Source organism: Argiope bruennichi, chromosome 2 (genome assembly GCF_947563725.1).
Source record: "Argiope bruennichi chromosome 2, qqArgBrue1.1, whole genome shotgun sequence".
In the NCBI taxonomy this organism is placed as follows: domain Eukaryota; kingdom Metazoa; phylum Arthropoda; class Arachnida; order Araneae; family Araneidae; genus Argiope; species Argiope bruennichi.
Window position 1 is genome coordinate 57,806,256 of NC_079152.1, and position 14,996 is coordinate 57,821,251.

General features: G+C 30.8%; 1 protein-coding gene across 1 annotated transcript in view; it reads left to right on the forward strand.

Annotated features, from left to right (window-relative positions):
- The window catches only part of LOC129958899 (uncharacterized), a 38,725-nt gene extending 27,929 nt beyond the window's left edge, over positions 1-10,796 (forward strand). The window contains exons 12-14 of the mRNA XM_056071625.1: positions 2,306-2,451; positions 2,960-3,094; positions 10,351-10,796. Coding sequence (XP_055927600.1) covers positions 2,306-2,451; positions 2,960-3,094; positions 10,351-10,677 — 608 coding nt within the window. The 3' untranslated portion in view covers positions 10,678-10,796. The remainder of the gene's footprint in view (positions 1-2,305; positions 2,452-2,959; positions 3,095-10,350) is intronic.
- The last annotated feature ends 4,200 nt before the right edge of the window (positions 10,797-14,996 follow it).

A 14,996-nucleotide genomic window follows, 5' to 3' on the forward strand; every position in this document is an offset into this window, starting at 1 on the left:
TTAATTTTGCAAAAAAAGTAATTCATTGAACTTTTATAATTAGGTCATTCAATATTTCATAATTGTAATTTTTCATTTCTCCCCCCCCCTTCTCGAAATTCCAAAATGCCGGTAGTAAGTCCGTAAAAGTTTCAGGGGATTTTTTGGGGTCCCACAAACACCCCTGTATATGCATGAGTGCATTCTTTCCAACTAATTCTTTATTTAGTAGTCATTTCCATACAATACCTTTCATTATTTGCTATAAATTTTTCTAAAACTCACTTGAAATATTTCTATTAACATCTACTAGATTAAACAGTTTTGAAAATGAAATAAGTAGCCTGTGTAGTAGATATTGGTTTGCCACATTAAAAACTGAACCAATATTGTGTTTATACTGAGCATCTTTAGAGAATTCCTGATTATTTTAGAATAACAAATTGCAAATTCAAATTTTAATTGTCTCTAATTTAAGATATTTTGAAAATTTATGTGGCTTTTATTATTTTACCAAAATAATTAAATTGCATTTAGACTTTCAGATGGAAGTCTACTTAGTGTTCCTTCAGTACAATATAAATAAATGAAAATGCATCTTCTGAAACTATGGAACTGCTTTTCCAGAAACTTTAACTGCTTAGTAAAATCATCATCTAATTTATCAACACCTTTCAAATGAATAAATGGGTTTTTTTTTCTTCTGTTTTTTGTATTCACAAGTATTTAAGGTGTAAATTTGTGTATTAGCTAAGTGAAAACAGAAACATTAGCAATTATTGTAAAATTACTTTCCCTTGGAAAAATTTTTGCTGTATAAAAATGTGTAAATAGCCAGTATACCACTTAAGTGAGTACCACATAAATTTAAGCCATGAATTATATTCTTTGGTTGAGTATTTTAGATGTAATGAACATGTCTATATAAATAACTTGCTAAAGGAAAGTAAAAAGTCCTTGAACTACTGCTTCCTTAATTAATATTCTGATTGTTACAAAATCAAGCCGTATGTTTCAATGCCAAAATTTGAACATTGTAAGATTAAGAATAAAAAGGTCTCAAAATATTATATTTATTATTTATTGACTATTTACTAAATAACTTTTTTTCCTTGCCCAGTTATATCTGATGAGATAATGTTTTATTATGATTTGAGCAGTCCTTCCTGGAGGGGGAGGGGTATCAAAAATGAGGATGAGAAGCTTCTTGTATGGTGGTTGGTTCTTCTCGCCACTCTAGTGGGTACAGAAGTGATATGAAATTGGATATCACCCCCACACACACACTTATGATTGGACATACTTCCTATGGGAGAGTTTGTACTATAATAGCCTTTATGATCAACTATGGTTCCCACCTTTATTGTTGCAGTGTTCTGATCATTTAATTTATCAAAATGTTTTACTTTAGAAGGCAAATAATAACAACAACAAAATAAAATAAATAAAAATTTTAAAATACCAGTAATGTGACTTTTTTCATTTGACATTTTTTAAAGAGTTGCAATTACAGTAAAGCTATAAAACAAATGATTTAATGTAATGTTTAGAATAAAAGTTGTTTGTAAAATCAGTACATTAAATCATTAATTGTATTATAAATAATATTTAAAATTTAAGATATTATATTTTAAATTGTGTACTTAATAGTAATGTGAAATATTTAATGTACATGCTATATTAATAATAATAAAATATACCTTAAATTGCACATGAGACGGTTTAAAAAGTTCAAAAATATTAGTCAAATTCTGTTTATCAAGTTTCAAAATCTTTTAATTTTGAAGTTTAATCAAAAGGCTACTGAATTAAATTTACCATTTAAGGACCATGAATGATTTTTTATATATTCAATTTTGTTAACTATTATTTACTATGTATTTGTATCATAAAAAAAAAATGTTAATTGAATTTTGCTTGAAACATCAATTATAAGTGGACTTCCAATTCAATATATTGAAAGAAAACATTTCTATAAATTGATAACCATCTTAAAATGATTGCTAAACTTTTAGAAAATCTTTAACTGCAATCTGAAATGTATTTTATGTAGAATAAAGATTATAAGATAAAGTATCTGCATAAGAAAATCTACTTAAAGAGAAAATGGACTGCTGCATAAATATATTCTTTTATGAACATCAATAAAAATTAATGAACATTATTTGAATAAATTTAGTTATTTTAGAATAGCTTTGATTTATAGCAAAATAATGACATTTAATAAACTGTAACAAGGCAAGTAAATATTTCCTATTACATATTTAAAAATTTTCAAAATAGTATTTAGTTACTATATTGTCATCTGTTTGTATTTCATTTACAGGCAAGCAAAGTGAAATATCGTCAGAATGCAGTATATGTGCATTTTATAAACTGGGGCATAATCGAGATATAATATCAAGTGAATCTTGTCCTACATGTGGTTTGGAGGATTTAGAAAGTGAACATTTGATAAAAGCATCAAATGAGGTGATTTTTATAAAATTGTTTTGTTATTCTGATTTGTTGGAACTTTTTATTATTTTTATTTTAGTGATTCTTGTAGCATGACATTTGATAGTTAACACTGACTGCAATGATGAAGTGCAAATTTTCTGCCACAGAAACCAATATGATTTAATCATAATATATCATTCTTAAAATTACATATAATGTAGATAAAGTATCAAAGCTAGTAATGAATTGGCAATAGAAAATATCATTTGTATGTCAGTCAATATAGCGTCGATCGTTTGGAATATTTATATCAAAGTATTCTGTTTTGAACATTGTTTCTTAAACTCGTTTTATGTATAAAAGATTTGGTGCTTTCTTCCTATAATTTGTTTCTTAAACCCTTTTTGTGTATAAAAGATTTGGTGCCTTCTTCCTATAATTAATTGTCTTTTTTTTTTCTCTCTACTGTGTAATTTTTTAAATATATTTTGCTTTATTTATGAAATTTGTTTTGAAGGTCTTTTCTTTTTTCCCTTTCAAGATGAGTTTATTAGTTGGCCCAACTACTGAAGACTGCGATATCTCCGAGTTTGATGCAACTTCCTTTTTTCAATTCACTGATTCTTACGGCAAGAAAATATTACAAGCATGGTCTTATGTAGAAGAAGATCATTTAGTTAGTAGTAGCTTTTTTTTTTAATATTTATATTGTTAATATTACAAATACTGAGATGATAAATTTTTAAAATTTATTGCAAAGTCTGAATTTCATTATATTAACTGCCGTATTGAAAGCAAAGTAATAATAATTCTTTTCTGTGCCATCAAATGCTTATTTTTTAAAAAATTAGATACTTATTTTCTTTCTGATGAAAGAAGAAACAGAATTTTTTCATTCTAGATCTACTGGAGTATATAAATGTTTCTCTCTCTGTGTGTGTGCGTGGGGCGGGGGGGGGGATTTTTTCATCTCTGAACAGAAAGTGCAAAAGACTTCAGCTTGTTTTTACTTTTCTGCAAGTAATTATTATTTCTTAGTATATCGTAGAATACTTTTACAAATGACAAAAATGGGCATTTACTTCATTGCTAATTTCCGAAAATGATCACATTAAATAGTTGAAGTTTTTCAAAATAAATTAAAACAGCTACAATTACTAAGGAATTGAGAATATCAGCAGTGTCAGCACATTCGTTAGATTTTTTAAATCTTGAATCAAAGACTATTTTCTCTCATAGATAAATAACTAATTATGTGAATGGAAAAGTTCAAAATGACTGGCTTCTGGTTCATGTTAACATTTTTTTATTATTTTTAAATATTTTATAATTATATATTTTAACTTTTAAATTTTTTTCTAACATTTATGTATATACCAATCATCTGCCAAAAGATTCTAATAAATAATTGACTTAGTAATTGACGACAAATTGATGGTAGCAGTTTTCCGAATAATTTAAATTTTCTTTTAGTGGTAATGTGCTTATGAATTTTTATTACTAAAAAAATTAATTACTGTATGATGAGCTAATTGTTATCTCATAGTGATTCTTGAGAGTTGGCGAGCAGAAGACCTTAGTTTTTTTTTACATAATAATTAAAGTGCTAATAGCATCATTGAAACAAACTAATTCTTTTGTCTTTCCATTCTCTTTTATTAAGGCATCTTCATTTTCAGTTATTTATTTCTATTTTTATCGTATGTAGCCCAAGTGATACCATTATGAAAGAAAATAATAATAATGATATTTTTTATTTTGTTTTTATAGCTTTATTTTTTTTTATCTTTTTAGAGTTGTGATTCAGCTAATATCATTAAGTCACAGGCATTGTTATGTGCAACTGAAATTTCACTCTTTTAATATTAACATGCAGCAATATACTCTAAACACCTTTAAAACTGTTCCTTCAACTGCTGCAATTTTTTCTAATTATTGGTCTGATTTTGTCTCATATTTTAGCACTTTTACAATTTTACTGCGTTCAGATAATTTATGTCATTTTTTTAAAACTTTAAACTTTAATGAATAAAATTTTGACTTAATAAATTTGTCAGTTTTATACAGCTATCGTACAGCTCAAAACAGTATTTTTTCAACTGTTTCAAGAAACTATTGTTTCATTTTTGAATTGCAGATTTTTCGAATAGTTTTTTTAACATTTTTATTTCTGAAATTTCAGGCTTTTTTCATATGAACCATTGTTAACATATCATCAGGCTGAAAATTTAGTACTGGGTTTTGAATATTTAACTAGGCGTTATAGAAAATTTGAAGCACGATGCTCCTGAAATAGAGCGGATATGAATGTGAATCCTAAAACTAGCTCCAAGCCAAAAAACTAATTTCCACAGATAAATAAATAGAAAATAAAAAATATATTCTAAATATATTTATTTATATGCTCAGTGGCATTCTTCAACGTACACATTGTATATATGAGCATTATCTGAATTTATAATTCCTGGAATTTTATTTTAGGTAGCAGTTTATATTAAGACGCTTGTGTGTGTTATTGCATGAAATATTAAATCAGGAAACTATTATTTGCGATCAAAGCGATTTTATGTTGTCTTCTTTTTATATTGTTAATCTCTTAAGAAAAACTAGTGTTAGAAACGTAATGTTACTGTAATGGCTAATTATATGTTGTCAAATTCCTGACAGGATATTCCAAGCAGTGTATATATGTAGGACTCAGAAATCACTACTATTTTAGAACGCACATTTAATTACATTTAGGACGATTAGGACATTTAGGATATATATACATTAACATAAAAGAATTGAACATTCAGTAGATTTCGTCGAATACGTCGCGTCTCGTCTAGTCTCGTCTTTACTTCGTCCAGATCCGTCTGATCTGACACGTCTTTACTCTCGTCCAGATCCGTCTGATCTGCCACGTCTTTTCTCTCGTCCAGATCCGTCTGATCTCGCACGTCTTTACTTTCCTCCAGATCCGTCTGATCTGCCACGTCTTTTCTCTCGTCCAGATCCGTCTGATCTCGCACGTCTTTACTTTCCTCCAGATCCGTCTGATCTGCCACGTCTTTTCTCTCGTCCAGATCCGTCTGATCTGCCACGTCTTTTCTCTCGTCCAGATCCGTCTGATCTGCTCCCCGTCTAACCAGCGTCAACTCCGTCTAACAACCAGCAGATGGCGCTCGCCAACAAGCGCTCGTCACTACATTCGGCGATCCTGACGTCTCTTTCGTCCTCGAAAGTTATAGTAGAAAAATCTGAAAGAATAAAAAAAAGAAAACAGTATCTGGATAAAACAATAAACATTTTTTTTTTTCTTTTAGTCTGAAGACCATGCTTTCATAAAATCGGCTGCTGTGGAAGTTGTATTTGGTCCGTCCTTTATTGTGAATTTCTCGAATAATTTCTCTTTGTAACGCTTCTGGGACTATGGGCAATTCTCTACCATTATCGTATTTGTATAAAACTCCATTTCTCACAATGTGTTCACCGTCTTCTTGCTTATCTATCAAAGCTTTTAATTTCTTAAGGAATTCGTCCTGATTTTGAGCATTGGCTATTTTAGTGGTCACTTTACTATATGAACGAGTAACAACAAGTACTGCGTTTCGACTAAGAGAATCTACGTGTGCCATTTGTTTTCCTGATCTGTGAACAATTTGGTAATCAAATTCCTCTAATTGTAAAGCCCATCTTGCAACTTTTGGTGTAAGATCTCTTTTACTCATAGTTTGTTGAAAAGCGGAACAATCAGTCACAATTTTAAATTTAGAACCCAGTAAATAATGTCTAAATTTTTTTAACGCTTCGATCACAGCCAAAACTTCTAATTCATAGCTACTATATTTTTCTTGTTGTGGAGATGTTTTTCGACTAAAATAATGAATAGGATAAAACTTATTGTCGGTTCCCTGTTGCAGCAGCACTGCTCCGAACCCCTGACTGCTAGCATCTGTATGAAGTTCTAAAACTGATCCCTGTTGATAGAGATGCAAAATTGGCTCCTGAGTTAAAATATCTTTGAGTTTTTGAAAAGCTTCCTTTTGTTCAGATTCAAACTTAAATGCAACGTCTTTTCTTAGTAGATCACTAAGCGGTTTTGCGATTTTTGAATAGTGGGGTATGAATTTCCGAAAATAACTAGTAAGGCCTAAAAAGCTTTGTACTTGTTTAACAGTTTGTGGTTGTGGAAATTTTTGTACAGCTACCGTTTTAGATACAGAGGGTTGTATAGTTCCGTTTTGGATTCTATAGCCTAAAAATTCTATTTGTGGTTTTAAAAACTGACACTTCTTAAAATTAAACTCCAAACCGTACTCTGATGCAACCTTTAGAACACGTTGTAATTTTTCTAGCCCTTCTTCCTCTGTTTTGGATGGAATAATAATGTCATCCATATAAATCAGTACAGTTCCATCTAGCATCAAATTCCTGAATATCACATTAATGTAACGCTGAAATACACTCGGACTATTGGAAAGTCCAAATGGTACTTTAAGAAATTCCCACTGGCCATGATGTGTTACAACGTAAATTTTGTGCTATCTTTCTCTACGTCTACATGAAAAAATCCGTTTTTCAAGTCCAAAGTAGTAAATATTTTTGATTGGTCAAGTTTGTCGAGCAAATCTTCTATGAGGGGTAAAGGGTACCGATCTTTAATCATCTTTTTATTTAGCTTACGATAATCAATGCATAACCTATAACTGTCATCCTTCTTCTTACACAAAACCACGGGTGAAGAAAAATTTGAACTACTGGGTTTTATTATCCCTTCCTGTAACCATTTATCAATCTGAGTTTCAACGAATTTTTGTTCTTTAAAAGGCAGCCTTCGAGGGTTATGACTAATCGGAATATCATCGCTCAATATTATTTTCATTTGCAAATCCGTACTTTTTGTTTTGTTTGGCGAATACTTATTTAAAAGACGATTTATTTCCTGTCTCAACGGTTTTTTTACATGACTCATGTCGATTTCATCATAGTTTATCGAATCCGTTAAATGAATGAAGTATGGGAGAGGATGTGTATTTATTTTATTGCCAGTCTCAGCAAAAATAGGTGCCTGACTGTCTCTTTTCAGCTCCGAGGAACGTAGTGATGCGACCTTGACCTCGTTTCTCACCAGCCGGGTGTAATTTATTTGGGCTCTTTTTTCATGAATGATAATTTGATTTTCTTGAAATGAAAAGCTTAGATTATTTAATACGTCCATGCCAATGATTATTTCGTTCGGCATTATTTCTAACACATACACATTAGTTGATATTACATATTCATCAATTAATATATCAGAATAAAAAAAACCTAGAGGAGTAATGCTATCGCCACTTATACCAGCTAATTTCACATTATCAGTCGTTAAATTAGGTTTACCAATTTTCAAATAAAAATCATAATTAATCATAGTAATATCACTTCCAGTATCAATTAATGCATCACAATTTACACCATTTATTTCAACATTTTTACTAAGCTTATTTACAGTTTTTGGAGAGTTACGAGTATATACTTTATTAGAGAGAGACACTTTAAAATCTCTTTGCGGGCAGTTACTGGCTTTGTGGCCAAAGTTACCACATTGAAAACATTTCAATCCTTTGTTTTTAAACTTGCAATTAGTTGATTTATGGCCAGTCTCATTACAATTAAAACATTTATTATTACTCTTGTTATAGTAATTATCATCAGCATAATTCTTTTGAGCACGAACGAACGGCAATGGTGAATTTTTAGCTTCTTTCGCGATATCAAATTTACTTCTGTTTTCGGAAACACGCCAATTTCTGTTTGTTTCCTTTTTAAGGTGACTTCGTGCAGCTTCATATTCGTCCAGTTTATTAACCAAATCTTCTACTTTCTTTATTTTGGGCAAATCGTCGAGAAAATGATCGCGTACGTCATTTGATATTTTACTCTTTAACTGGTCAACGACCATTAGCTGCTTTAAATCTTCAAAATCGGTTATTTCTAAACAATTTATCCATTCCTCAAAAAAGTTATTCAGTTCAAAACCGAAATCCCGCCATGAAGAAGAAGAATCTCGTTTGTGAGTAAAGAACTTCTGCCTGAGTTGTTCGGAAGTTAATTTAAATCTTTTAAGCAACAGTTTTTTTATGTAATCATAGTCATTAGCTGATGGATCAGGTTCGCGAGCAATTAAATTGACTATATCCAATGGTAATAACCCGAGTAAATAAGAAATCCAGTTTTCTTTTGCAATGTTAGCCCTACTTATTTGTTTCTCAAATAACGAAAGGTAAACACTTATGTCTCCGCTATTATCATAATTCTTTAGCAATTTTAATATATCAGTCTTAGGCATATCTGATACAGTTAAAGTATTTTCTCTGCTTTTTAACTCAAGTTCTAACTTTTTCAAAGTATATTCACGCTCAATCTTTTCGGCTTCGGCTTTTTCAGCATCTAACCTTTCGCGCTCCTGAGTGATAGTTAAAAGTAAGTTTTTTACGAACTCTTCGTCATAGTCTTTCGACTCTGTTATCATTGTAACTAACTGTCGCACTTTGGCATCCTGTGGTGCCGTGAGTTCTAATTCGTCTACTAAAGTTAGTAAGTCGCTCTTTCGTGCTCGTGTAAGAAATGCCATACTTGAGAATAAATCAAAATTGTACTCACAATTTCTTCAACGTCGATCCACACTGCGTCAATCCACAAGTAGTTGATATAGAAAAGGTTTATTGTAGCACGTCAAATTTCACTCCTGTTTGGCTCTTCTTTCGTCTATGTGCCGGTCCTCATTAATATCTCGGCCGAACCCCCATATTTGTAGGACTCAGAAATCACTACTATTTTAGAACGCACATTTAATTACATTTAGGACGATTAGGACATTTAGGATATATATACATTAACATAAAAGAATTGAACATTCAGTAGATTTCGTCGAATACGTCGCGTCTCGTCACGTCTCGTCTAGTCTCGTCTTTACTTCGTCCAGATCCGTCTGATCTGACACGTCTTTACTCTCGTCCAGATCCGTCTGATCTGCCACGTCTTTTCTCTCGTCCAGATCCGTCTGATCTCGCACGTCTTTACTTTCCTCCAGATCCGTCTGATCTGCCACGTCTTTTCTCTCGTCCAGATCCGTCTGATCTGCTCCCCGTCTAACCAGCGTCAACTCCGTCTAACAACCAGCAGATGGCGCTCGCCAACAAGCGCTCGTCACTACATATATATATATATATGTATGTTTCAGATTTGAAATATCGTTTATCTGAACTTTTTAGATTATTATTTATTTTCTGTTAAGGGACTTAACACGTTTAGAGGCTGAATATAAAAACTATACGACATTAAAATATGTTTTTGATTTTTCTTGCCTACATATAAAATAAATAAATGCAAGCGAAGTAACGGATACAGAAGCTAATAATATTAAGGTAATGTGTCGACTAATTTCTTTGCAGTACATCTTATTAAAAAATGTAATACTTAAAATTAAATGTAATAATAGATTTTTAAGCTTCTGTAAGTTTTATTTTGCAATATCTGTCGAAAATGAAGGCAGAAGAGGCAGGGGTGATGACCATTTATGATGTATCTGGATGCCATGAACTTTCATATGAAATAAAAAAAAATTGGCGAAACCAGCTTTGTGGTTATGGCAAAGGAACAGGCTTTTTCATTGTTGTTGTTTGGTTAGTATCATAAAATATAGATGGTGACCGAACAATTGTCAATAATGAAAAATTGAATTCAAACGAATATAGCTTCTCAAAATATATATAAAATTTCCTTCATACCTCACTATATGTACCCTCTATATATTTTTCGGATATTACACAAATCGACCTTTTCCAAATCCAGTTCAATCCTGTTTTATCACGAGAAAAACAAAATCTGGATTGCTTTCTTGTATCATTTGACAATTAAAATATGAAGCATGAAATCGAATTATTTCATCCAAACTTGTTTTTCTAGGGGAGCGCTGAAACGCAATCGCAACTATACAACTTCGATGATGTCTTGGAAGCATTCTCACATGCCTCATCTTATAACACCCCGGTGAAAAATGAACAGCTTTCTACTCAAGATATTTCAAATATTTCTTCTCATCTGCATTCACAAACTTCTGCATCTTTCATGGATGAAACAATGGCAGATATATCGTTGTACAGTCAAGGGTCAATAGAAGAGTTTGTTCCACCCAGTCAAGAAATTCGACCTCAAGTTGGGGAGACCTTGCGAACTCCAAAACAAACGAAAACCAAATTGAGCAAAAAGATTACTTCATCTGCTGGTTTTTAAAGAAAAATATAGACAATTTTGTTTATGGAAAATACGCATTTATTTATGTTGTATACATTTTCAGTTATTAAATGTTGTTATTTGTATGCTATCATGGCTTAAAGGAACAATTTTATGTACTGATTGGTGTCAGTTTTCCTTTATTTGAAAAATAATTTCTAATAAAACATATTTATCAAAGTACTATTTTAGTCAAAAAAAAATTCCAATGCTTAGTTATAAAATTACGCACAGCTTTTCTTCAAATGCGGCTTGACTGTTCTGGTTGCAAGAAATTTTTCATTTTCTCTTTCGTAAAATTTGGAAGAATGAGATAGATTTTTTTTTTTCTTGTTAAACGATCTAATACTTTGTATCCACTGCAGTGTCGCTTTAAAGTTTATTCAGATTATAACATCCGTAGTTTAGTCTGTCTCGTCGATTAAGCATAGCAGATAATAAAACCCTCTCTGAAGTGTTACTGCACATTATTTCAAATATTGAATTTTAATCGTGTAATATTCGCAACAAAGCGCATCTAAAATGAAGTTTCCTTTAAAATAAAAATTGCGCGATATGCCCACTATGCATCTTCAAAATGACGCTTTAAGTTGAGCAACTAGGTAATTCATATTATATCATTTATTTCAAAAATATCGAATAATAAATATATCAGAATTGCGATTCTCGAAAATGCTTACTTATCGCTATTTTTTTTTTTTTAATTTAGTCTTGTATTATAAGCTTTAATGTGATAGATCATTGCATACAATTTAATGACACTTTTTCATTGCTTGGGAAGAGAGCAAGTATCATTTGTACAAGTAATAGGAATCATACGCTCCTCAATATCAAAATTTTGATTTAAAGTATTGTGTAAGAATATGCTATATGTGCTAGCTATAGTGTAGGTTTCTATAGGAAACAAAAATTATTTACCAATCTTGGCATAATGTGATCTGCTAGTTTTATAAATTAATGCTAAATATTTATGAATTTTGATTATTGTCTACTCGCTTTACTAATCTATATTTTCTTCGCGAGCTTTATATCGATATATTATTTTAAGCATCTTTTGGAGGTAGATGTATATTATATTATGTTTTAAAAAAATTTTCTATTTTGTTGTTGGGAATATGTAGAAAGTTAATTGTTTCCTCGTACTATAGATTTCCAAATTTATACCGCTGATAATAAATTTACCTCTGGTTCTTTTTGTACTAATTTCCTAAAGAAAGAACAAGAATCTCATTTAATGATATATAGATCGAATGAGAACATATCTACTTAGCAGACAATTGCAGTTTTGGCTTCATATGTCCTTCATACTTCCTACAACCAGCTGCATTAACATATGGCCTGATCTTCTTCTTTTAGAAATCTAATTCGCGCTCCATAAGTACTTGTAAAGAATCTAATGAATGAATTCGATCGAAGAAGTTAAGTCTTTCTAAAATGTCATACGGTACATTTGAAAAATATTCAGATCTATTCAAACAAACTGCTTTGTGATTTTAGGTGCCTGCTAGCAAAATTTCGATTTTGGGATCAGAGAGTTTTTGGGTGCCACCGAAGAATCGCCACAAAAAACAAAACTATCTACAAGAGAATGAGAAGGCAGGTCAGTATTTTTATATAGGCAATTGTCGTCTAGTTCTGCTAAAGAGCGGCCCACAAACAGATCGATTAAAGGAATTTATTTTCCTAATAGCCAAATAATTTTCTAAAAAGTAAAAAAATCTATGAATATTAAAATATTAGGATAATATTACCATTTTAACAGGATAATTGTTTGGTTTCAACATTTCATTACATTCGCATTACATTGCTTCGTATCTTATACTAGATCTCCTAACCAAAACAGATATCGAATTTTCTTTAAGAAGTTTCCTGAGAATTTCTCTCCGTGTAAACAATTTGATCATGGCAAAGTTCTATTTCGTCTGTAAGAAAATGTTATTTTATCTAAAGAGATTCGGGGAGGGATTGAATAAAATTATTTGGTTCTTATGACCTTCCCATTAAACTCTGGCCTTTCTAATTTTTTTCATTGGAGTATTATTAATAATGCTGAACATTTTGATAACTGAATTTAAGCTACATGTTGGAGTTCAGTGAATTATGCAGTTCATCAAAAAAAAGTATCCGGTCACTTCTATTTATTGCTCGTAATCTGTAGAAGTAAAAATAAATGAAAAAAAAAAGAACTTTTTTAAAAATACGTGAATTACATTCGCTCAAGGGGCCGTTTACGTATTTATATTTGCACCATCTCCAGATTTTAAATACCAACCTATCATGTTTTCATCTTTAAACTGATTCTGCGTCATGAGAAACCCCCAGTTTTAAAGTTTTAGACAAATAAGTTAAAAATAACCGGATACATATGGGAAAAGATTTAGGTTTACTTTCAGATTTACGTAGCAAATATATCACTCAATTAATACTTTTCTTTATTCAAATTTCCATTTCAGTCATTTATATGCTAACTTCTCTCTAAAATAAATTAATGTATTTTATATTTATCATTATTGGCAATAAAAACAGACTAAACGAGAATTGGAAACCCATACTTTTATTTGTATACTAATGTCCTCATGCGAACATTTGGTTCACTGGAAATATTGCTTATATTGGATTTCAGATGAATCGTTTCGATTTAGCTTCATATCCATAATTACGCAAAATTGTCTGATATTTAAAACTAGTTATTTTACTTGTCTTAATTACTTAATACATGAACCTTTCTGATGGTATACTCTTATAATATCAAAGCGCTATTGAAAAAAAGAAATGTTTTGCTCATCTATCTATTACATAATATTATAACATTTTTTATTCATCTTGTAAATTATGCAAATATTAAATCGAATCTTTCGTCTCTAGTTTTCTACTATGGAAGAAAATCAGGTGATTAAATAATTGATGAAACAACGAAAACGGTTTGAGTATCAGGCCCACAATTATTGTTGAAATTAGGTTTAAAGAAATATTTTTTTAAAAAATTGCCAAAAATCAGCCAAAATTCGCACTATTATTAAATTGGTATTACTAAAAAGATATTTTTTAAATCTTTAAATGGTATAATATTTATTTTCGTGCAATGTGGTGGTATGTAGATTATTATGATCCATGCAGGAAGCAACAGGACGAATGTTTTTAGGAACATTTCTTTTAATCACATTCACACACTAAACAAACACAAAGACAAGACATTCACGCCCGCGGATTCACAGTTCAGTGACACATCTCATTCTAATTACAATGGCAATGCACTATGGGATGACCTAATCAGGTATTGCCATTTAGTATCCAAAAGAGAAGATAAGAGTAATGCAACTGCTACATTTTCCCCTTCTGGCTCCGAGGACGTCCCGGCAAGGAGACAGAATTTGAATTGTCTGGAAGTCTATTGGTTAAGAGTAATGCAACAGCTACAGCAATAATTTTTTAGAAGTTTTCGTGGAGGAACAGTAAAAATTCAGTTTAATTTTTAATTAATTAAAATCTGAAAAAAGTTGCTTCCTAGTCCATATTTCCATCCTCCAAGGTATACATGTTCTAAATTTGTATATATAAATATATATATATATACGCCTATTATTCAAACGATCTAGTACGTAAAGCGCCAATGTATGCATAAAAATTCATCTGTATTATTATTGTTGTTACATATAGTTTTCAATAAATAATAAATAAATAGTTTTTCGAAGCATATTATTTAAAATAATCAAAAACCGTTTAGGTTTGAATTGTTTAGCAATTCATATTAATAAAACAAATTTAAATTAAATGTTTCTGGAACATTTCAAGAATAAAAGTGAGATACTTATTTTCGAAAACAATTCCTTTATAATTAAAACATAAATAAGATTAAACTGTTGATTACAAATTTCCCCAAAGTGTTCTTTAAATCATTTTTAGCATCTTTTTTTTTTAAATTCTTAATCTCTTTTTACTATATCATGTAATTAAATAAATAAATTTAAAAAAAAATAGGGGTTACGTGGCCAGAGCGGTCAGTGGCTACAGCGGACAATTGAGAGGAGCTGGGTGGGCAGAGCTGACATTTTTGCACCTATTGTGTTGTTTCCCTAATCAGTCATATGTCATCTATTGTGTAGTTTCGAGCTTTGCACCTGCTGTAGAGATAAGCTGATATTTTTGAGAGAGAATGCCTTTCTCCAAATATGCCCATTAAAGTATGCAATATACATGGACAGCGTCATAGGACAAATAATTCTGTTGAAGGGTGGAATTCCAAATTAAAGCAATCACTAGTAGAAACCAGCCTAATGTCCACTTATTAGTTAAAATACTAAAAGAAGAAATGCAAAAAG